This window comes from Cryptomeria japonica, chromosome 5 (assembly GCF_030272615.1).
Source record: "Cryptomeria japonica chromosome 5, Sugi_1.0, whole genome shotgun sequence".
Taxonomy (NCBI): domain Eukaryota; kingdom Viridiplantae; phylum Streptophyta; class Pinopsida; order Cupressales; family Cupressaceae; genus Cryptomeria; species Cryptomeria japonica.
In genome coordinates this window covers 256,573,790-256,600,200 of record NC_081409.1, presented here as the reverse complement: position 1 = coordinate 256,600,200, position 26,411 = coordinate 256,573,790, and the positions used below count along the sequence as shown (strand labels likewise).

The 26,411-nt window shown below is 35.9% G+C and overlaps 1 protein-coding gene across 3 annotated transcripts in view; it reads right to left on the bottom strand.

The window, feature by feature from the left end:
- Window positions 1-14,026: 14,026 nt before the first annotated feature.
- Window positions 14,027-26,411, bottom strand: part of LOC131058395 (uncharacterized protein At2g33490) — a 128,466-nt gene continuing 116,081 nt past the window's right edge. For all 3 annotated transcript variants that reach the window (XM_057992255.2, XM_057992256.2, XM_057992259.2), the window contains one exon: window positions 14,027-15,343. In XM_057992255.2, the coding sequence (XP_057848238.2) occupies window positions 14,336-15,343 (1,008 nt within the window). In that variant the 3' untranslated portion in view covers window positions 14,027-14,335. The remainder of the gene's footprint in view (window positions 15,344-26,411) is intronic.

Sequence of the window (26,411 nt, the reverse complement as noted above, 5' to 3'; positions counted from 1 at the left end):
TAAGGTAAATATAAATCATGCTTTTGCAATTTGGTGGGAATGTTTTATCATTTTATTATTTATACAACCCACTTAATATAAAAGTCAAACTAATAAATAAAACATGAGCCACAATTAAATAAATCAAATAGGGAAATTAAATTAAATAAACCAAAGGCTCATAAATGAATTAATGAACTAGATAAACATTAAAAGCCAAATAAATATTAAACCATAGGCGATTAAATAAATAAATAAATTCTAATAAAGGTCAAATCACAAATAAATATAAAACACATCATAAGCTAAACAATAAATATTAAATAAATATTAAATCATCATTAAAATAAATAAACATTTAAATATCAAATAATCAAATAACCAAAAAGGCAAGAATCCAATAAATTAAATTAAACATTAGATAACCAAATAATCAAATCGCTATTAATTCAAATAATTAAAATAAACATCATTAATTATTTAATCTCGCATCAATAATCAAATAGTCAATCTCAACATAAAAGGAATAATCAGCCAATACTAGCATACTCACAACACATAAGAAACTCAACTTACTAACTATCATGACGACTTGCGCCAAGACACTGACAACTCACAGTGAACAACTTAGATCTAGAGTATGTGAGGGGAAATTGTGCCAACTCCAAACCACATACCATTGGGATTTAAAGACACGCTCAGACCTATGGAGCCAGGTGGAGTTGATGTCTGGTACCTACAATTCTTGCATCCACAAAGCAACGATACGACATATGCATATATATATATTATAACATACAAGGGTTAGAGAGTTGCAACGACACATCCCACTCGCAATGAGTGATGTGGAATTGTCTCTATCCCGAAGACAATCATACAACAATCAAACACACCATAAGATCAACTCATCATAGATAATCATCAAATATGGTTAGTACATAAAAACATCATCAAGTGCATGATTAGTATAATTCACAATTATAGTAAGGCATGTAAAATCCATCAACAATTATGCTCATCAAATCACATGATCAATATAATCTTTCGATAGTCAATCACATAATAAGCATATAGTGTCTAATAAATCACATGATCATTAATGATAGTATCAACATCCTATAAATCATCTGAAATAGCCTATGCCCAATAGTGTCTATCACGCATGAATTGAAGGTCAACTCTAGTCAAACAAGTCAAGTCAGGGGTGGACCCTACATTTTCTCTTGTCTCCAATGATCTGATCTTATAAATGATTCAACCTTACATATCTGGGAGTCTTCTAACTTTCTATTTCTTTGCTCTGATCTTCAATTACTGTTGAATTTCTGATACTGTCGAAGTAACTAGTTCAACATTTTGTTTCGGTACAGGTGTTACCGGATCAGTTATGATCATTTCCACTTCCAGTTCCCTTCCATAAGTTCGGATTTGACCTCTATATGGTAAACCAAACCAGATCCAAGATCCAACAAATCTTCGCTCGTTAATGTTCAAATTGACTTCTCCAAAGTCTGAAACAGGCTTTCAGACCACTACCGAGGGCAATGCAAGATTTGTCATCAATTGTCTCCCCCTAAGGCTAATGCCTTAGTTACTGGACAAGTTTCCTGCAGGTGCAAGAACATTCTGCTATGTCAGTTGAGTAACTGGGGTATTTGCTTCAGTTGATTGATCCTCATATTCTCTAATTCATTTCTTCTCATGCTCCTTTCGAATATCATCAACCTTTTGCTTTCCCTTCTCATTGGATATGTCGTTTCCTGACGATAGGTTCTTGCTTCTACAAAATTTAGTAATGTGTCCTACTTTGTTGCATCCATAACAAGTGACATTGTTCTTTTGAATTGCCTTGATGTAACCTTGATCATTCCTTGACCTACATTGATTAGCCATATGTCCAAAATGTCCACATGCATGACATTTCACATTCATTCTACAATTTGTTGTCCTATGACCATACTTTTTGCAATTGAAACATTGATCGGTACCTGAATTATTATTTTGATTGACTTTTCTTTTGCATTGACTTTCCATATGACCAAACTTATTGCAAACAAAGCATCTACCATTAAATTTATGTGCACTAGGTTGTCTTACCAATGACCTCTGATTTCGATTGTCTGGTGGATTCTCCTGTTTGTTCTTCTGACCGGATGTATCATCCTGATTTGTAGTACCAGATCTTTATCCATGCTCAAATCCAAGACCTCTAGTGTCTCTACTATCCCTTTGATTCTTCAATAATTCATCAAGCTTAGAAAAATTGACCTTGAACTTATCTTTGTACTCATTTGCAGCATCTAGATCACCTCTTAGGATTGTCATCATTCTTTCCAACTCTTGCTCATTATTCTGGGATTGCACCAATTCAGTTCTCAATATATCATTCTCATGTGCCTACCTAATACATTCTTCAGATCTATCTTTCAGAGATTTGACAAGATTTTCTTCATTCTTCTTCTGATCTTCAATCTCCTTGGACATCCTCATGGTTAGGTCTTTCATTTCATTCTTCATGACACCATTTTCCTGACTCAGCTTCTGACATAGTTCCCTTAAAACATTCTTCTCTTCATCATCTTGATTTTGTAATTGATCACAGAGTTCTTTCCTTTTGGCTTGTGCAGATGACAACCTCTCTTGCAGAGTAAAAATGAATTCCTTCGCAGATCTCAGCTCATCTTGCAGCTTCATGTTCATCAATCTTTTAGCATCATAGTCTTCACATGCTACTTGAAGCTCTTTCCTCAAACTCATCTCCATAGATTCCGGATACAACATCTTCCTCAAGCCATTAGACTTATTCTGAGGCACCAGGCTCTAATACCAATTGTTGGAATCCAAGAACATTGAGAGGGGATGGGTGAATCAGTGTTCTCCCAGATTGATTAATTTTAACCTTAGTATCACAACAACTTAGTAACCAGTATGCATAAAAGAAGATAAAAAAAAGTAATAATGCAACCACAAAGATGAACACCATAACACGGAGATTTATATGTGGAAAACCTTAATGAGGAAAAATCACAGTGGGATTGGAGACCCAAAACATCTATCCACTGATCAGATGAATAAATATCACATATAAGGGGCCTGCACATGCAGGAAGGCGAATAGCCTAGAGCGCACTGCTCATCACAAAAGAAACCTCATTGACTACAAAAGATCTTTGGACTACAATCTGGAATGAAGAGTGAACTGCAAGAATAGCATCTCCTATGCCTGAGTACAGTTCCAATTAAGCTCAATGCCAGACGTCTTAAACCTCTTATATAAACCCAATTCGATCACCTATGATCGACCAAAACCTTTGCATATGATTACAACTTTATTCGCACATAGATAACCCCATAACCCACGACCGATAACCATGATCTACAAAATAGATCTTACATCACATTCATACCAACCTGGGACCTAAACAATTAGGTCGGCCACCTAAAAGATAATACAATAAATCCATTACATAAACCCGCAAACCAATGATAATCCAAGTCATCCTAAGACCGAAACAACATTAACCAAACAATAAATCCAACTGGTATCGCATCGGGAGCATCCACCAACACGTTACATAAACCGGTCCATAATGTAACAGAATAGCACATAATAGATATAGGTCTGGTGCTAAATGCAACACCACCAATCAACTGGAACACGAACATGAAAGCCATCAGCATCCTAAGAACCTTCTAGAAGCCACACCAACACCATTTATTGAATCCATCAAAATATCTTCAACGAAGCTCTACCGATAAAACCCTTACCGGTAACCAAAAGGCTTACTAGAACATATGATAGCTTCTGGATCACCAAATCCAAAACCAACTAAATGTAACACGCATATGAATGACATGAATGACCAAACCAAACCAATTTCACCAAACTGCACATACCGAAGAGTACCGAAGATGATCTCCAGATCAACATCACAATCCAACTACTCTACCGGAACATGGTAGACAACCAAACAAGCTAGTGTTGACATCAATGCAACACATAATTAATTCCTCCAAATTGCCAACAAACCCAACTGGAAAAAACCACCATAGGAATTAGCACCCACAAAATATTTGCACTCTTTTGGGATGCGCCTTGTTAAAGGCCTGGCCCGGTTGAGAGCTTACAATATGCCCAATTAAGAGAAGACCTTGTTAGGAGTCACTCGGTCAAGGGATTTTTCCTCATCCTTGTTAGGAACTCTACCCTATTAGGAGTAACCTTGTTAGAGGATTTCAAACTCAAGTTAATGAGCCACTCGGTGAAGGGAGTTACAATATAAGACCTGTTATGATCTACCCAGTTAAGGGATTTCAAATTGTTGTAACTATTAGGGAACGACAAGGCAAATGATATGATTATAGCACTTCCTTGCTTGCTAGTACAGATCCTTTCCATCACAACTCTGCTACACACATGCAAACACTTCAATCTAGTTTGGCAATACCTTCTCTCAAATCACTGACACAAAATCTATTCTCCAACTAGCCCTAAATAAACTTTTCAGTTAGGTCAGCGACATAACCCTAACTACATTCAAAATACAATGAATTTACATGACAGATCATTACAACAAATTTCTAGATAATTTCCACTGTTGAATGATCATCACACATCGATTTGATAAGCAATCAAACACTTGTCACATTCTACTAAGCACTTTGTTGTTTCCTAAGAAATTTGATCTTTGTACGCGCTCAAACACCATCTTAGAATTACACATGGATTCTAACACGGCATCACTAAGTTATGATCATGATAAGATCCACCACCAAACCTTAAATCATTACTGGTTAAAGATCTGTTACCGATATACATTCTTCTTCACATAGTTCACAACAGTCAATTATAACTCACTCAATAAACTAAATGTGCTGATGCGGTTTGGAACATAGGTGCATGTTCTTGTCTTCAACACTCCTATAAAACTGCAATGTATAACTCTTCACCAATCATCCATACTGGTTACTTGATCGTTGCTATGTTCCTGTTTACCTTGTTGTCAATCGGTTCCACTACTGGTTAGGCTATATCAGTAGGTCTAGATGACTTAGATGACTAAGCAAACATGGTCGCCATCAATGGCAACACAAATAAAGTCATCAAACAACTTACAACTATATCATCATCATCTAGCCAACAATCTCCATCAACTTTACCGATCATCTTCATCTCATCAACATCCCCATCTACCAACAATCTCCCCATCATTATCTTCATCAACTATGCCAAAAATGCCAAAGAGCAACCAAATGTCAAGGTTCAAGATTGCAACCTAATGAATGCTAGGATCGAAAGGAAGGAAAAGTCTAAAACTCCAATGAGAAAATTTTGTAAGGGCAGCCTATATGTGATGTGTAGGATTCAAATTTGGGCCTCGATGTCATTTTGGATCTAGGCCGACTAGTGTGGTCTTTTGTGTGAAGATCATGTAAAAATAAGAAAGTATTTCAAATGTAGCCATCCATCTTATGTCATTTTATCTTCTAGACACTTTGTGTTCAAGACTCTTTTTTGTGGACGAAAACCCATAGGACACTTTGTTCAGTGACTAAAAATCTATTGATTGTTGGAATCGGAAGACGAGAACCCTTTGGTTCTAAAATCCATACTCTCTCAAGGAGTACATTAGAGCTTCAAGATTTGCAATATAGTTTAGTCCTTCAATAAGTACATCATCTGTTTTTTATTAAAATAAGCAGCAAAAAAAGGGTATTCGTCTTGCATACAAACAACATGGGTGGCAAAAAGAACGCAACAAACAAGGGTGATGATCTTGTACAAGCTTAGGTCGAACAAGCCAAAAACAACAAGTCAAAGGGCCACTGCCAAAGGCCTACCAAGCCAAAAAAGCACAATAACAAAAAGTTATGAACCCAACTCAAGAGTAGGGAGAATCACCCCCAACCAGACACAGAGATTGGGAGGGGGAGGACTTACCTTTATGCCTATGACAAAAAATAGTCCAAGAAATACTATAGTTAGGGACATCATTACCAAGAAGAATAAGCAGGAAAACCCCTTTAGAGAAACTATACACACTTGGAGTAGACTATTGCTACAGAATAAGAGCAACAAGAGAAGAAACCGCAAGGCTAGAGGGGATCACACTGGGAGCATCCAAGAGGCTAGTAGAGGCCACAACAACAGTAAGAGGCACAACCTCATCCCAAGAGGAGTCCACATCAACATCTAAAGAATCGTCAAAATTAAGAGCCTTGACGGTCAAGTGATAAGCATTGGCATCTTTCCACCAAGTAGGAACACCTTTATGGTGAGAAAGAGAGCAATCCAAAGCTAAGTGACTAGTTGAGAAACATCAAGGACAATGAAAGAGGAAGCCCTCATAATCCAACGATTGAGTCCATTGTTTGTCCCCAACCATAAGGACCACATCCCCAAGGAGAGGCATAGAGATGTCAATGTCAACTAAAATGTGAGCAAAAGTATAATGACCCATGGAGGATGTGGGATCATCCACCTTCAAGATGCGGCTGATAGAGTTGCCAATGGTCTCACAACAAGAATGTTCCAAAAATGAAGAGAACGATTTGGAAGACAAACCCACACCAGATGCACATTAAGTGGTTTTGTAAGAGGGCTGATAGAAGTTGTCTAGGGTTTAACAGAGAGGGAGTTAACACCCCAAACCCATAGCTTGCTCAGCACCAAGTCATGATCCTCAGGAGAAGAGAAGGAAGTAATAAAAAAAAAGCGAACACAACGAAAGAGCTCAATGCAACTAGAAACCAAAGGTTTCCAAGAATCACTCACCCAGTGATGAAGATCGGAAAGGGAAGGCCAAAGCCCCACAAATCTGCACACCAACCCATAGTGTTGGTAGAAGGCAACATTCTCCACCACATATTGACCACAAACCACTAAAGGGGAATTTTTGGCGCAAGGAAGAGGGTGGGATTTCCCCCAAGAAGGAAGAGTAGCAGTAGACCTAGAAACACGGGCAAATCTCCGCTCACCAGAAGGTCCAAGAGGAAGACTATCACCCACATAAAGCATAATAGGACCACCATCAAAAGCAATGCCCACCAATGGGAGTCAACGAACCCTAACTAAGGCTTGAGGCACATGCAGTAACATCAGGCGAAGCACTGCCCCCAGAAGCAACATAAGCATCTGCAGCCCCAACACCATCTTCATGCGGACCAGCAGGGAGCTGAGACACAAAACCCCCAGGCACATCAACAACAAGCATCACAACGGCAATGCATAGAACAGGAGCGAGAGAGGAATTGTTCCAAAAAATTTAATATTCATATTTTTTAGTACATCATTTGTTGCAGACTTATAATTGTTGTTTTTTGGTATCGTAATCATTGTCACAAGAATCCCATTTGTTGTGGAAATCAAAATTATATCAATATAAGAGATGAAATTTCTAAATCTTTTGTGCAAGTTTTCTATCTTATTTATGCTATTTGAGTATGATTAATTGTTGTTGTTTGAATATATTTTGATGAAGATTGTTGTTTATGTTTCAAACCTATTATTTTTATTATAAATTCTAGAAAGAGACATCACAATGATACCAAAGCAGTATTCTTGCTAGCCTACTGAGTTATTCTATTGTATGTTACTAAAACAAAGAGACCAAAGGGATGTTAAAAGAGAGACAAAAAAGTTAGTCATACACACAAGTAGATATCAGTTGAATTGGAGGCAAACGTAAGATGAAAATGGCGGATCAGAAAAATGACTTCAAGGCTTTCATGAGAAGTCAACAAAAACAAATCAAATTGTTTTACAATTAATGTATAACTTGATGAACATAGTTGGCCACACCAAATCTACACAAAATAATGGTGTAGAAGGAAGTAAATTAGCAAATAACAAGGTACCAAGTAGCCCAACTCAAAAGTTAATCAATACCAAATTTGTAGAAAGAAGGGACACAAACTCTTGCAAGAAAAACAATCCATACACCCATGACAAGAGGATGGATTAGCAAAGTATCACATTGAATAAGATTCCCTTGACCCAAGCATCCTTCGGGACTTGACTTTTACTCTACTGTGAGTATCAAAGATATGGGAAAGGGAAAAGAAAATATGAGGAGCAACCTTGTAAGAACATTAAACGTCGCTTGGGACGTAACAATATACCCACATATGATGAATTAGGTGATTGTTCAACGAAGGCATGGTCATTGAATTTCTATACATCTCTCCTTGAACCAAATGTTCAAAGAAGAAGCCATTAGGTTTTCCACTTTACACCTAGGGAGAGTGACACACTAGTGGTGGCATCATGGCAAGGTGAACTAAGGACATAGCTCAATCACTACCCTAGTTGAAGAATGATGGAGAGGTTTGACAAGAAGGATTTCAAAATTTTATTTAGGGAGCTACCACATGGAGGCAAGAGGATATAGTTGAGCACTATTGTAGAATTTTAGAGATTGTCAGTGATGGTTCTAGATGTGATACAAAGGAGATCATAGTTCTTTTGTAGAAGGCCTCTTTGAATCATTCAAGTTCTTGGCAAGGGTGTTTGGTCTGGATTCCCCACAATAAGCCATTAAAAGAGCTTTGATTTTGGAGGACGTTGTGACCAAAAGAAGATCCTACCCCAAGAGAGCACCACCGATGCCACATCAAAATCTTTCTTAAAAAAACATCCCTTAGCCTAAGGCACTAATCCAAAACCAAGCAAGATAGAAGAGACAAAGAATGAACTCGGGAGGAAGAAGTTGTGTTTCTCTTGTAGAGAATTGTGGACCCCTAAACATAGATGCTTGGGTAAATGAGAAATAAATTGCATAGAGGTGTTGTCAAATAAAGATTCAAAGTCAAAGAATGAACCAGAGATATTTGAAGACACTGTCAATAATATTATCGAGCAACACACAACCCCCAAGGAGAACATCCTCATTGCCCTTTGGAGCCTCAAAATATCTCTTGTTTATGGTTTGTGGAGTGCTAGCAATACAAAAGATTGTTATTATGGTCAATAGTGGGCCCATCCACAACTTTATTGATGAAGGTGGGTAAACCCACAATAATGTGTCTCACTTGTTTGTCAAAATAGGACATTGAAACCAACATTTTTCACCAAATTTTCACTTTCTAACACATATACCAATTGAACTATAAAGAATTTTAAGATGACGTGAACTAGCGGTTTTTGAGATTTTCTTATACATTATACATATATATTTTTTAATTGTTCAGAAATAATTTGTGAGTCTTTTTACGTAATTTTTAATAGCTTTTTTATGTATAGTTAACAACATTGTTTAAAAATTACACTTATTTGGTATAGCATAACTTTATTTGTAGAAAGGATAAAAGTGTATTTTTAAACAGAGATTTCTAACACCAATATTTAGGGCACATACTTTTTTCATAATTTTTTGTTGCATAATTTTATTTTTTATTTTTAAAAAAATTGGAGTGAGATTAACTATAATTTAAGCATAGGTTCATTTGGTATCACATAACTCTTTTTATATGCATCTCAATTAACTTCTTTTTTTGCTAAAATAAGGACATCAATACCTAGGGCACAAATATTTTTCATAACTTGTTTTCTCTATTTTCTTTTTTTCTCATGTGTTGAGACAAATACATTGATATTTGATACATACTTACAAAATAGAATTTCTCAATAAATTTATTTGATCCCCCAAAAAGTAAAGAAAAAGTGGTTTTTTTGTTAGCATTGTGATTAATGTAAAGGAGACTCCATTGCGAGTATGATTTAAAAATATAGGGCTTCTATCCAAGGGGGTTTGATCTTTCTTCAATTAAAAGCCCATAAATGTAACCTCTCAAGGCTTAAATCATTAAATTTTCTAGAAAAATGAGATTTTAGACAAAAATCAAGATGTCCTGAAAGCAAGACACATTATTGTGGAAGCACCCAAGTTTGGTGATGAAGAGAAGATTGAAGGTAGAAGAATTTGAAGGGTTTAATGTCACAATAGCTAATGGATCCACCACTCTATGGAATCAGGTAATTGAGCAGCTTTTATCCTACTAAGAGATCATGAGGTATGTGATGAGTTTTATGTGATTGATTTGGGAGATACTGACATGATATTGGAAGTACAATGGTTGCACTCTCTAGGGAAGTATTAATAGAACTACCAAACTATGGAAGTTACATTCATAACATTGGAAGAAAAATTTCCTTAGAGGGTCTCAAATGGAGCTCCTCGAGTGGTGACAACAAAGAAGATAAAGACAATATTTTGTAGAGGCCAAGTAGCATGCCTCCATTAAGAAAGGAAGGTATGCATCATGTTGATATTCCAAAAAATATAGACAAGCATTGTGTAGTTTTCAGCAACATGCTCTCAGACTACCATTGAATATAGGGTTTCAACATTCCAAAATAATAGAAGGGGCAAACTATTGCTCCACTCCCCAGGACCAAATCTCACTCACAAGGCCAAGGTTGTCATCATGCAAGTGAAATTAACTCATCAATAAACCATCATTAGACTAAGAACAACTAGCTTCCTCAATAACCCCTATATGGCTAATTTGAATGTGCACCTACAACATGCAATAGATGGAACGAATTAATAGCAAGAGGAATCTAGTAGCTGATGTACTTTCTAAGAGACCCTATCCATGCTTGTTATCTACTCTTTCTAAGTTTCCATTATTGTTGAGTATGCTAAGAAGAAATTTGTTGATGGCATTGATGAGGCTGTAAAAGATGACAAGTATGTTGTCAGGGGGCGGCTAATCCTCTACAAAACAGAACCTTTTTGGTGCCTAAGTCTAAGATCAAGGAGAAGATTTGAGAGCCTTTTATGATACTCCAACAACAAGACGCCAAGTGTATTATAAGACATTCAAGCAAATTTGTGAGAGGTTTTAATGGAAAGGATTGAAGTATGTTCATAAGCATATTACATATTGTGTGATTTTCCAATGGAAGAAAGGAGAACAACTCTTTCCAGTAGATCTGCTTCAACCACTACCAATTCTTAAAAAGAAATGGGAGAGCTTATCCATGGACTTCATCATAGGTTTACCAAATGTACAAGGTAGTGATTGTATTTATGTTGTGGTTGATAGATTGACAAAGTATACATATTTTATTACTATTGGCACCTCAAGTGATGGGCATATTTTTCAAGAACATATTTTGACTACAAGGCTTGCCTAACAGCATTGTCAACAATAGGGAAAGCATATTTCTTAGTTCCTTTTGGCAAGATTTAATTCACTTAACAGAAACAAAGCTCATACCAACTACCACCTTCCATCCCCAAACTGATGAACAAACAAAGATAGCAAATAAATGGTTGGAGGGGCACCAGAGAAACTATGTTTCAAACCAGCAGACTGCATGGATCAGATGGTTGCACTTGGTTAAAAACTGTAATAATACCTGACACCATATGTCCATTGGGATGACACCTTATAGGGCTCTTTATGGTCACGATGCACTATCTTTTACTAATCTATTGCTTTTAGATTGCAGGGTACCAACAGCAGGTGATTTGATGGGTCACATTCAGAAGATTTTAAGGGCTCTAAAGGATAATTTGTAGTGAGCACAAAACTAACAGAAGACTTGTATAGATCGAAAAAGAATAGAAAGGTTCTTGAGATAGGAGGCTTTGTTTTACTAATATTGTAGCCATATAAGCATACTGGACTTTTCTATATTAAGTAGTAAGGCAAGCTTTGTGTCATTCACCAAACTTTCTATAGTAAGACAAGCTTTCTATATTTTTTTATATAGGTCTATGCATGTGCAATTTTCAGTAGTAAGGCAAGCTTTGTGTCATTCACTTGAATGATCATTTATTTGTTTCTTATTCTTCTTGCACTTGAATCAAATCCTTTTTATCCAAAGCTTTATTAGGGTAAACAAAGCTTTGCATCCATCTAACACTAGAGCTTTCTTAGAGTTGAATGATAAAAAAATTGTTTAAAGTTCCCACTGCCTGCTGTAAACAACCAGACTATTGTGCACATCATGCCAGTTGTAGATCTTACCACTAATTGCTTTAACCAAATGATCATTTTCTTTCTAGCTATTTCTCTTTTTATTTCTTCTTTTGTTTAACTGGGTGTAAAAGTTCTTGGATTGCAATTACATCATTTGTTATTTGTCTTCCAGGGTTAAAGGCTGAGGTTATTTCTCAAGTGATTTTGTGAATTAGAAGCTTTAGTTGGGCTGCAGTTAGCTTGGAGATGATCTTACAGACTGCATGACAAAGAGATATCGGTCTGCATTGCTCCACTTTTTATGCATTTGCAATTTTTGGTATTAAGGCAAGCCTGGTAGCATTGACTTGAATGAGCATTTTAATTGTTCGTCAATTCTTCTACCACCTGAATCAGATCATCTTTAACTAATTGCCAAAAGATTATGTAAACAGAGCCAAGAATCCATCTGGTCCTATAGTTTTAACAAGTTTGAATAAGAAAATGATTCTTTTAAGCTTCTCCTCACAAATTGCTTTGGCAACTAACATTTTCTTCCTTTGAAATGAGTCTCGGAGAAAGATTTCTGAGGCTTTAAATGATTCATCCAATTTCTTGTCAGGATTAAAGATCAACCTAAGTATAATGTTTAATGGTTCCATTACTTGAGGACTTGTGAGATTTTGTCCATTGTGAGGGCTGATTTCCGCATGGAAGTTGATATGATACCTATTCATCGCAAACTTGTGGAAAAATACCATGTTAGCAACCTCTTTTGAAAAGCCAAACCTCTTTAGCCCTATATTTTCAACAGGTTTCTCTTATTTACGCTAATGTTAGCTCTTCTATCAGTTTTTTATTGAGCTGCCAAGCATGGCTTTTGAATTGTTGCTAGCTTCTCTTGAGCTTTTATTTTCTGCTAAAAAATAACACCAAAATCCACCATAGGTAACATGCCCATGGAATATCGAATGGGCTAACAGCATTCATTCAAATTTGAATTCTGCCCTTTGTACATTATGCTTTGGCATGATATAGAGAATAACAGGACACCAATCAGAGAGGTTGCTATACATCAACTTTCCTTGAGTATAATGCCTATTGCCTTCAATTAGTCCATTTCTCAACAGCAAGAATCCTGTCCAACATCTTGTCAATTATTAGTTTCATCAGTACTTCAATGCTGAACGCAGGTACTAGAAGTCAAACAATTTGTAGCATATCATTACCAAACAAGTTTACCACCCAAGTGTGCCTGTGTCTCATTTGCATGAATTTCTATGAGCCCTACTTTTCTATGCTGATTTAAATCTTCTAAATAGAGAAGAGCTGCATCCAATTTGTTTCTCAGAAAAAAATACAGTTTTAAATATTATTAATAGTACCAGGTCAGTACCTCGATAATTGGAACTAGTTTAAGAAGTTTCAGATTCGCTTTATTTTTTAAAAGGTTGCCGGAGAGGGTGATTGAGTTGGTTTCTTATCTAATTTTTGTATTCATCAGAAATATTTTTTGGAATATTCCAGCATAAAGAATTTTTGGTTGTTTAAACTTTAAGGCATTTATTTCAGATCTGTTGTCTTTCTGTTTCAGACAGGTTGAGCTTTAGTTGTAATGTAATGTTATATTTTAATATTATACATTTATTTCTATGTCAGTACATTTAACGTCCCTTATGATAATTATATTAACTGTTCTAACAATTGCAAATTACTTTGATGATATTAACACAAATTAAGAAACCAAATTTATTATGGAATCCTTCTGATAATCTAAGGTTCCTGGTTTTGCAAAGTCAATGTGATGGATCATTTCAACTGTTTTAACTTTTATCATCACCTCAATAAGTAATGATTATGAAATAAAAAATGGGAATGGATTAAACAATTTGACTGAAAAATAGCATGTACATACAAATTGCCCATTATAGCATAAATTCCTTCTTTGCAAATGACGGCTTGGATCCTACTCTCCTGCTATGACCCAAATAAAATGTTAACATGTCACAATCTAACTAGTAAATATTATTATCAGTTCTCAAAAATTAGAATTAAAAAGTTGAGTATTAAATGTAATAGATTGGTTAAAACTGCAAATTAATCATGGAAATGCTTTTGCAAAGACTCTAAAATGGTGAGTACACTCGTACACTAAAATTTTTATTGATCATACTACAATATGTACAATGTGTATGGTTGGTCTTGAAGAGCCTCTAAAATATCAGATAAGATTTAGCAATCAAACATCAAGAAATAAAATTAGACAGATTACAATATAACTAAGGGAAGAAATATCACATTTTGCTGCCTTCATTTTTTACTGATGAAGGATCGTGGAGTGTGATCTGAAGCATTGATTTAAAAACATCCATATAGTTTACTCCAAGTGCTCTATAATCTCACTTATATGACCTGTAAAAATCTGTTATTCTAATTATCACAATCACTCAACTCAGATGTTTGTGGAGATCTTCAGCTGTCTTTGAAGTACAAGATGTTGTACTACTACTCGGGAAAGGGGTAGGAGTTTGAGGTGGTGAAGAAAGTGCCTCATCAATATGTATCCAATGTGATTTCTCTTGATGTCCAAAGGAAGGTATAGAAAGACTACGTGTCATGAGTCCAGGTGGCGGCGGAGGAAGCGGCGAAGCAGGCCGTGAAATCATCAACCCTGGCACCTTACTAGCTAATGACTCTTTTGTTCTATTGGCTACTAAAGGTGCTGAATGAGTTATGAAACTTGCAAGTTTTGATGGATTTCCAGAATCAATGGGTGGTCTTGGAAGCTGATGCAACATGTTTACGTGAGAAGGAGATAGATTAGAAGGGGAAATACTAGGAGAAATTTTTGCATAATCATATTTACAACTTTTGGGGGAATGAGGTGCAGACTTAGATGAACTTTCTACACGAGGAAATGGAAGTGGATTGAGACTCTTTACAGCTGGCATATTACAATATACTTTCCCTATTAAAGGACCTGAATTACGACTTTTATGTTTTTTTGGATCAGATGTAACTATTGTCTCCAATCCTAAGATGGGTGTCCTTTCAACTGAAGATGGAAGAGGCATTGGTATTCCCAAAGTTGTTTGGTTTGATCTAGAGTCATATGTATTACAAAAATTCAATCCACTCTTTGAACTAGTGATTTTTTTATGTGCATCATTACTTTTCAATTGCCCTGAGGTAGGAATCTGACATTGAGAGTTCAAAACCCCACCTACGCCTCTTTTTTTCACTTCAATATTACTGTTATTCACACCTCCTTCAATAGCTATGTTCCAAGCGCCATATGGAGTTGGAAGGGTGTGAGGCTGCACAAGTTTTTGAAACGACGTTTGCAACTGCCTCCCTTGAGTCTTCTCAATCCCCTCACTTTTCTCATATGAGAAAAAAGGTGCTGACAAGCTCACAGTGTTATGCCTAAAGGCCTCATTATTCTCTATAAATACCTGCAAAATCAAAAAAGCTTGCACACTCAAAACTCCATTTGAAAAAACTAAATCTTGTATCTTAGTTCAACTACAAATATCAAACAAAAAGGGAAAAAAAAATTTCAATACATAATATCATATTGTATGTGTGTTGGTAGCAGAGGGTGTGTGCACATTAAAAAAAAAATCAAAACATGAAATTTTAGAGGTTGAACTAAAGGTGCATTGGGTTTGTACACTTTGTTTAGGAGTTTTTATTTTTATTTTCTTAATAAAATTGTACAAGAATGGGGATGTTCATAGGGCCATGTTGTCTCTGGATATGTCTATTTGACAAATTGGATATGGGTAGGGTGAACGAGAGAAGGGGGGTTAATGGAGGGTCATTCGATGGAAAATAATAATAATAACTGCAACTTGAATTTGGAAGGAAAAATCAATTGATTGTTGTCGGGTGGAAAATAAGTTTTATCTCAGTCATGCAACAAAGAATATGTCATCCTCCAAGAATTGCAGTTATTGTGACATTTATAATAAATAATTAATTGTAACACTAGATACATCATAACAAGTTGTGTACTTGTAAAATTTGATGTAAATTCGGTGATTCTGCAAGTTTCCTAAACAGGGGGACACATGGACACATGGATGTAGTTTCAAGCATGGAAAAAAATTCTTGAACTATAAGGATGGTCGGGGATGGCTATTAAAATAAGTTTAAAACATCTTTTAAAATGTGTAATTATTATATCTCTAACCTGAAGAGGAATGCCCTATAGCATTGGAAAATTTTGAATACAACGGTTAACCAAGTGATTTAAAGCATCATCTTATCTTTCACATGCATTTTTACATTGAAAAATACTACTAAGTCATACATACCCATATTGGCGTTGGAACTGAGGGAAAGGGGAAGGTAGGGGATTAGGGCTGGCAGGAGAGAGGAGTGAGATCTTCTACCAAAATTTCAAATAACTTAAAACTATTCAATTAATGGAAAATAAAACATAACTAGAATTGCTTGATTATTGATGAGATGATAAGGAAATTTTACAATAAAATAGGATATTATTTCTAAAGCTGCACAAAAGGCAAAAAAGTTTCTATAATGAAGAATATGATAAAAAAGGAATGCCAGAAAAGAAAATATGACATATCCCGAAATAAGAAGTCATGTGTTGTGGCTAACATGGTTCTCGAGGCAGACCATGATCCCAAAAAAGAATATGCTTCATCGCTTCCTCTCAAGATAGCACTGATATCAATTATTGCTTCTTTAATTTTAGTGCATCCAAATTGAGAGAATTCTCCAGCACAAAGATTTCAATAATGTAATATTATGTTTATATTCTTCTATATCATTAAATATATATTACATTTTTATAGGATTTTCATATCCTATATTATAGAATGATTGTTATACCTCCTATAACCACTCCTTAAAATATGAGTTGTTAATACAAATAAATAAACCACAACCAATTAACAAATGATTATTAGAATGACACTAAAAACCAATAGGATTGATGAAGTATTCTTAACACCCCCCCTTATTATATCATTCTCCAACAGGAATAGTTGGACTAACAGCAATGGATGAACATGTTCAATAGTACATCAAATACACATCTACTCATGATAAATAATAGTGGAATTCACCTCACTATGCTTCTTCAGCAAGATTGACCTTATTGGACTTTATCCAAGGATAGAGACAAACACATCCACCCATGAACCAAGGATAAGGACTAACACTTCCATCCAAGGTCATACAACAAATTTGGATAGGAACAAACACATCTATCCATTGTCACTTATGATCAAGGACACAATTCTGTTCACAACAATTATGATTAGGGACAAACACATCCAATCCAATCACTCAACAAATTTGACTGGCAACAAACACATCCAATCACTCAACAAATATGATTGGTGACAAGCACATCCGATCACAACACATAAATTTGAGGAACAAGTCCTTGTCGCATATGCAGCCATCATTATAGATATCTCCCACTCTGATCACAAACGAAATGAGATAGTCACTGGCAACTGCTGCTACCTAGGAACCAATCGTGGCTTTAGTCATTTTGGCAAAAATAGTTTTGTCACTAATACAATTTTGCAGCCTGGTAATCCTCCAACTTTCTATGCCTCCATCCTCCAGTAGGTTTGCTATCTAGCAAATTTGGATTTGAGACTTAGTTTTAGAATGCCCAGCCTCGAGATGGACATCATGTACAAGCAATAGTTCATCCAATTATGATTGAGACAATTTTTATTTTTATTATTTTCTGACACTTTTGGATTTTGACAAACTTTGACTACATAGAATATTTTTGTTAAAGACTTTTTGTAGTATCTTGATTGATTTTGTTTTGGAAAAATTGAAATTTATTGTATTTAAACCCAAACACGCATGTGATTTCTAAAAACATTTGTTTATCAAATTGGTGTTGACAGTTCATCGATCACTTGGTAAATAACCAAAACAAATGGGTAAATGATCTCCATACCATAAAACGGTTATCACAGGTAATGGATCTTTCATCCAATATCCTATTTACCCACTGAAATATTTATAACCAATACAAGAAATGATAGAAAGGTTTGATAGATTTCTCTGGAATAAGAATTTGGCCTTTGGCCATTCATTACAAGTAGTAAGAAAATATGAAATTGGTTGATAACATTCATTTGACTAATCAGATGTGATTTTGCATGTAATCATCAACAATTAAATGCTTGTCTAGCTAAATTCTTGGAATTCATTGTTCACTTGGTTGGAGACTTGACAAAGGTATGGCAATATGCTACTGTTGCATTATTATGATATTGGAATGATCTTTATCGCTGCACCATCAAACTAAGCCAAATTTGCACCTGATATTGCTGATAAAATTGAAGAAATAATCTCACAACTGCTCCAAAAGCCGACACCACTTAGAAAAATGATGGGCTAAGGCATTGGAGGGCCAATTGGGTACTAGAATTCACTTTAGGGACTGAAGCAGCTACCAATCCTTTCTCAAACTACCATGACTTGCTTGTAAATGGTCTCACACGTATCTTGAAGGTAAATTGCTGAACCTTACAGCTCCAAATTAAAGCAACATTATCAGAAGCAAGGGTGGCGGCAATTTTCATGACCTCCTGAATGTTTATGCAGCATACAAGCCATTTCACGCCTCATTCACAGCAATTGTCCCTATTTTTTTATATTCTTTTTCTTGCATCCAAATGTGGCAATGAATATTGGCACTCATGCTAATCTTCAACATCAAATTTACAGCCTCCTACAACTATAAAGGCAATTGAATGAAGATCCCATGAATCCTTAAACCCAACTCAATGTCAGCCTTTGGTTTCTGCAAACTTCTTCAAAAAAGATGGCAACAATAAGAATTATTCTCGTATTTGAATCACCTCTTGTTATTTCCTTAATACAGATAACAAATACCTTTAAAATTATTTACTTCTAACACCTTCTGCAAACTAAAGAGAAACTACAATCAATTAATTCACGTCAATATTTTTAAGAGATTATATTGCTATTCACAAAATCTTCAAACTGAGATACAATAAACTCCCAAAAATTGAAATCTTCAAACTGATTACATTCAGCACCAAAGGTGATCCCTGAATGGAATCATTTACAATGAAACAAGGGTTTTTATCCCCATTTCGGAATATTTACAGCACAATAAAGATCTTTGGATGAGATCGCTCCATAGGATACTAGGGTTTTCATCCTCGAATATGAAACCAATGGGTTTTCATCCTTTGGCAAAAAAGGGAAGAACTTTCATTCTTGCAAAAAAATAAAATTTCAAACAAGCATAAGCATCTTAATGAGCAGTTTCTCTTTTTATAACTTTTCCCAATGGCTTTTTGCTTTCTTTTTCCTTTTTCTTCATTCTAATATATTTTATTGCACTTTAGTCACCTTTTTAGCTTAATATTAATATATCACTTTGAGAAGATTATTAATTTAATAATAAATTATTAGTTGCACTTTATTTATTAAATAAAGTTATTTCAAGCAACTTAATATCAAATTATTAGATCATTTTGATTACTCAAAAAGCATACATGCCACTTTTAGACTATGACACAAAATATTTTTGTAAGAACTAATATACATTTTGAGACACTAAACTAACAATAAATTATAATAACCAACCACTATGAAACTATTCAAAACTTAATTTCAATCTAAAAGCTAGACTCAGATTTCACCTAACAAAGAATTCAAATACTAACTCATCTTCCCTTGCATCTGCACATTCTTGTTGTATATTTGATTGTTGTCTTACATCTCACAGAAGGTCTTCCCTGTCAAAATTGCATACCTTAGGTAAACGCTTGCACATCTCTTTAAATATTGAAATGATTCACTCATCCTTGGGGTTTCAAAGAAGAACCTCTACAATGATAATTGCCTTGGTATTCTCTCAATTGAGAACAATTGCATGCTCATAACCGAGAGTAGTAGAGGCGTATGATAGAAGAGGATCAAGAGTGTAGACACCTCTTGCATGGATTCGAAAGCCATGCTTTATGGAGTTAGATTACACTAGTTTACAAGTGACCTTATGGGACAATACTTTGCAACCACATCTACACAATCCTATCACAAGGGAATAGTCCATATAAGATCACATAAAGATGATCAATATCCATGCTGCTAGTTACTCGTACTACATCACAAACAAGCTACATAAAACACTAGATTATGCCAATACACAAATATCTCATTGAAGACCAACATTAAGAACCCCACTCCACATAGCACAATCATAACTTGGAATAATTTTAAACAAGAGCCTTCTAATGAGGTTTTCACCGCTTGTTGAACGCACCTACTATAACTGAGATTGCATTTGTTGTAATAGTGGTTGATCCTATTGATGATGGTCTTTGGCTTGTGTAAAATTTAATGAAGGACATTTCATTTGCTCCACTAGCCTGATTGACATGTTTGATGCTGGAGGAGCAACCAACACATTAGACTATGAAGCAAAGTCACAAACAACAAAAATGAGAATTTTGAATTGTTCAATAAGCATCTTTTTGATACTAAAGCTTGATTTGACATGCTCTAGCCACAAAAGTGAAGGAATCAATAGGTTATTTTAATTATTGATGCCATTGCCAATCTTTTATTATTCGCACTTAACTATTAACCAAAAGACAGAAAAAATCCCCAAAAGCATATTTAACTATTAACAATTCCACCCCATGCTTTGAAATGGATAATTATCTCAAAGAAAACATAGTAGAGGCGGCAGGGAAAAGAAATAGGATTGGATGATGAATTGGGCATCATGCTAAGCCTCTCTATGATGGATTTGCCTCCTCATTCTGCTAGTGCCCTTTGTCACTCTATCTTTTTGGCTTCCCACACCCTCTTCTATTGCTTGAGACATTACAAGATCGACTCCACCAATATTTCTTCTCTTGCCCATAGATTTTCAACACTTCCATCGCATAGCTCTAATACCATGAGAGATTTCTTAGGCACAATGATTTCAATCATATAATATTAGTTTCTATTCTTCCATATCATTCAATAAGATATTGCATATTGTACTGTCCCCTTCTCATTAGTGCACAAACATTCACGGGATTGGCCTATCATTTGACCCTCGTAGGCCAAAGAGATTGATTAGGGGGTCGGTTGGCAGTGATTTGCAGCTTCACATTTTGTGTCTACTTGACTTTATGGCGAAATAAGGAGATTACACATATTGCGAGATGTGTGCACTTTAATTATAATGTAAAAATATTTTTAAGTGCAATTAAATTAATTAATGTGTAATAAAATAATAAAAGTGTAACAATAGGATAAGAGGAGAATCTTCTAGAAGGAACCAATTGATTGGTTGTGAAAAGAATAAATAGAGGAGGTTGGTTCATTGTTCATAATCAGTTGTTTTGGATATCTCTTCTTGTGTAGACTTGTGGAGCCAAGGGTTTCTGCAGATCATCATCTTTGGGAACGAAAACTCACATCGATAGCATAACTGAGGGAGTGAAAGATCTTCGGAGGGGTTGCAGCTGAGAGTGGGAGACAATTCAGTCTTTCATATTGAGCTTACTGAAGTGTTGCTTCATTGTCATGGTGGTGGGAATTCATGGTATTTTTAGAATAGCATATTGGAAGTCCTAATACCATTGATTTCTTTTAGGAGGGAAGGCGATCTTCATCTAAGATCATTGGAGGAGCTAATTTGGTGAAAGCTGATAAGAATTACAGGTCTGAACCAAAATCGGGTTTCACCTTTATACCCACAATTTTGTTCCCTCTTCATCATTTGAGCATCGAATTATACAAAGGAAGGCAATGATAGCATTGGAGGAGAAGGGCGACCTTTGGAGATCTTTTGAAGGAGCTTGAAGGTGAACTCAGTGACAAGATAAGTCTGAAGCAAAATCATATCAGACTGCCATTCCTAACAAAATTGCTTATTATCTACTGTTTTGACACCAAATTGCTCCAAAGAGGACAGCGCTTCACTCAAGGGGAAATGGCGATTATTTTTGGTGAAAAGATTGTAAGTTAACTGCTGTTCATCCAATGTTATCAGACCACCTATATGGCACCAGAGGCGAGTTTTGAATAAGGCTGATTTGGCAGCTTGAAGGCTTCAAATTACAAGATATTGCTTGCTTCTTCAAGTATCAGATTGGGTGATCTCTTTCAGGTTCCTTTGATAACATTCTGTACACTCTTTTCCATAGTTGTAAGATTTCATTGCTGTCCATTGTCCTCAGAAAATTCCGAGTATTAGATGATAAGTGTCTAGTCATTGGCGAAGATGTTTTGTATGAGTTGTTTGATCATTATCTATTGAAATAAAGGAGGATAAGGTTGCATTCTGAGGTTCATGATAATCTGAGGTTTCATGCAAACTGTTTGACAAATTGACAGCAAGCTGTAGGTGTATATTTGTGTGTCTAAATTGGTATAGAACACTATAACTTAGTGTCATATGCATCTTTGGTAATTGTCTTATCAATAAGAAGTTTTTTATAGCTGATCTTTCATGATAAATATGTGTTGGTTAAACTCCACAACAATCTGAAAATTCTGAGACCACATATCAGCATAACACGCAAAACTCAAAACTGCATAACACGCAGATTGGAAAGTCAGGTTGTTAGCAAATATCCCTTGTATTTTCAGTCAGTCCACTGCAGGGGATATTTTACATATTTATAGGATTTCCATATCCTATAATATAGAAGGATTGTTATACCTCATAACCACTCATTCGAATGTAAAAGTTAATTAAAAAACTCATTATACAAACAAATAAACCACAACCAATTAGCAAATAATAATTACAATGACACATTGACAAACCTACAAGAATGAGGTAACATCCCTAACACAAACACTTCATATTTCAGAACTGATCTATCAAATCGACTATTGATTTTATTCACAGAAATTTTGTTTCACTGGGTGATGGAAGATTGCATGCTATTGAGAGGATGTGTGAAGTCAAAATTCTTCTGAGAACAGATTAAAAATTCGCCTACTTGAGAATTCTGGTGTGGCAAAATTGCTCTCAAGTCACTAACCTAAAACTTGAAGATGATCTTTTGTAATAAAAGAGTTAATTTCCAAAAAATCAACAAATCCTTGCCAAAAATTGTGAGGCTATTGCACTGCATCATTGCAATTATTGTGTGAAGATATTGTATGAAGGATATGGAATGCAAGAATTGTATCATTGTTGGTTGAAAATTTTGTACACTTGGGGAAATATACAAAATTGTGGTTTCAACCATAGCATGTGAGTAAAACTCTCCTAATTATGGGAAGGCCCCCCCTATCTAACTACAACTTTGAAAATAAAATAGGATGGGACAGCAATCTTTCTTCTTCTTTCAAGAAAGACAATATCCTTTTCTCTTCATAGAAAAGGATAGCGATTTGATATAAACAGCAGTAACCACTTTCAAAATGAAATGAGAGAAAGGAAATGAAGTTTCTTGAAAGCACAAAGACTTCCGTCACTTCCTTCGGGAAGGGACAGCAATATCAAGCTCAAAGACTTGATTATGTGAAGTCCTATCTACCCTTTCCCATACTAATGCTATAAAGAACAAATTATAACAGCTTAAAGACTGGAATATCTTATTCTTTTCTACTTAAAACAATGGGAAGTAGTATAAGCTCAAAGACTCATAGCGATTTCTCACAGAATCTACTCCTAAATTCTCCTAAGAACAAGTGAAAGCACAAAGACTTACAGCTTCTCGCAACAAAATATTTATTTTAATCTATATTAACCTCAACTACTTGCAGCACAAAGACTGTAAATCAGATGTGATTAAGCTCTTTAGGAAACTCATGCAAGAAAGATAATATTGAATACAAACTCAAGTATGTAGCACAAAGACTCAAAGCTTGAGCAATTTCCTTCTATTCCTTTCAATTCTTGAATTCACACATGAAAGCTCAAAGACTTCTTTGCTGTAAATTTGGCAGAGATTTTGCTTGCTTTCCAAAAGATAAAAATTACAATAGACCCCTCAAATATTTATAGAAGAGAAGCCTTGACAGAAAGGTGGGAGGATGCTGTTGTGCGAATCGCACACCCATCCCTATCTTGGACAGGGACCCCCTGGTTTGTGCCTTTCTATCTTTGCGGAAGAGGAAGGGGATATGAAGGGTCAAGTTGGTGAGTGATGGAGTCTGGAATGTCATCTTGATCTTCAAATGCCCTGAAATTTAGCTAAGTCTGGAATGTCTTGATCCTGAAATTTGGCTGTCTGGAATGTCCTGATCCTGAAATTTGACTAAGTCTGGAAAACTGAGGAATCCTCCAAAAACTAGAATTTGCAATATAACTCTTGGAGGTCCGAAACCACTCTCAAACATCCTGAAAGTATATATGGAATATAACTTAAAGTATAAGAAAGAAGAAAGATATAAGAAAATGTCAATGTTATATTCCATAAAGTGATCCTTCGGCGAGATCTTGACAAACTCGCCCTAGTGCCCAAGCTTGCACTTCTTGAGGAAAACGTTTAAAATCGCTAAAATGCCCAATTTCGGACCCTGGGGCAAAAAGTTGAAAATGTGAAATGTTCCAAAAAGTGGGTTTAGGTCCGAATTTCACTTAAAATGCCCAATTTCGGACCTTGGGGCAAAAAGTTGAAAATGTGAAATGTTGCAAAAAGTGGGTTTAGGTCCGAATTTCACTTAAAATGCCCAATTTTGGACCCTGGGGCAAAAAGTTGAAAATGTGAAATGTTGCAAAAAGTGGGTTTAGGTCCAAATTTCACTTAAAATGCCCAATTTCGGACCCTAGGGCAAAAAGTTGAAAATGTGAAATGTTGCAAAAAGTGGGTTTAGGTCCGAATTTCACTTAAGTCCTCCAAATTTCAGACCCTGGGGCTAAAATGTGAAAATGTTGGAAAGTTGCCAAAAGCCCCCAGAGGTCCGAATTTCACTTAAGTCCTCCAATTTCGGACCCTGGGGCCAAATTCAAAATTTCCAAAAAGGTGGTCTAGGTCCGAAAATGCCTCCAGTTCGCTAAAACGCCTTGAAACATCCGAAATTTGCAAAACACGTTTAAAGGTCCGAAGTTTTTTGCGAAACATGTCTAAAGGTCCGAAAACTTTTCCAAGTTGCAAAAACGCTAAATCTCCAAAATCGCAGAAGGCATTGAAGCTCCGAGATCCGAAAAGGCGAAACTTGCGAACATGAGCCTAGGGTCTGAAGTTTTTGAAAATTGCAGAAGGTGTTAAATGCTCCGAAATTCGCCATAAACCCATTCAAAATGCCCAAGACTCCAAAGGTAAAATCATGCAGAAGTAAATCGCCCAAACACTATCAAGACCAAGGATCAGATTTCACATTCGAAGAGAAAGGAGAAGCATTTTCAAGATACATCTCACAAAGAGCTTCTCAAGCCAGACGTCGTAATTAAATTTAATGTTTGTTAAATTAAATTATTTCATTTTTCAAATTGATTTATTAAAATGAAATTGATCGTTCGCAAGTTGCGGGACGTCATTGGAGAACTGGGAGAAAAACCTGAAACGCAAATCGAAGAAGGATCGCAATCAAGGCCAGGCGCTGAAGACTGGAAAAGAAAAGATGCAAGAGCGCGAGAACAACCGAGCATTGGGAAGCGTGCCACCAGACCACAAAGCTGAAGTCCACCACCGGGACCAAATACCAAAGAACACTCTGAATGCCGCACGTTTATGCATTCTCAAGAAAGTGCACAGCTAGATTTAAGCCCAGAAATTCAGTTTTAAAACTGAAACTGCTTTATTGTAAACTGCCTATGGGTCTCGCACCAGATATTTTTGTGGATAACTATTCCCAACCACCAAGAAGATTGGATAGAACTGAATTAAAGCCAAATAGTGGCAGGTAGTTGAGATAGTTGCTGGTTGGATAACTAAGAATTAATTTGGCATGGGTCAAAGCTGCCAGCTTCTGGAAGGCAAATCAGGACCCTTGGATGCAGTCCATCCTAGCCTTCGATTAAAAATTGTAATATCTATAAAAGGCAGAGGCCTTTCTTTTGTAAAGGGTTAGATAGTGAGATGGTTAGATAGTTAGAGATTGTTAGATAGTTAGATTTTAGAGTTAGAATAGGTTAGATTTTAAGCAGTATCATAGAGATGCTACAGAAATTGTTGTAATAGGCAGTTGAAATCAATATATAAACATTGATTTGGTGTTTATTGTCTTGTTTTCATCCTGTTTGCATGGTTTCTCTCAGTACTTTAGATAGATCTTTATATTTTGGGTGTGCAGGTATTTGATAGATTCAGGCTCATACCACTAAGGATATACTGATTGTGTATCCTTTTGTGTGGTTAACCTGAGCCTTCGATTGTGCTTAGTTCAATTGCAGGTGTCCGTCTGAGCTGCGCCAGAATTGGGTGCTTAGCCGTGCGTCTCCAGTCTGAAAATCTTCCAAGTCCCTTTGAAGATTGCACCATTCCTGCAAGGTTGTGAGCTATTCTGGCCAAGCAGGAATTGGTTATGTTGAATCCGTCTACCCGCATACCTGTGTTGTTAGTTTTAGATCTCCTAACCCTTTCC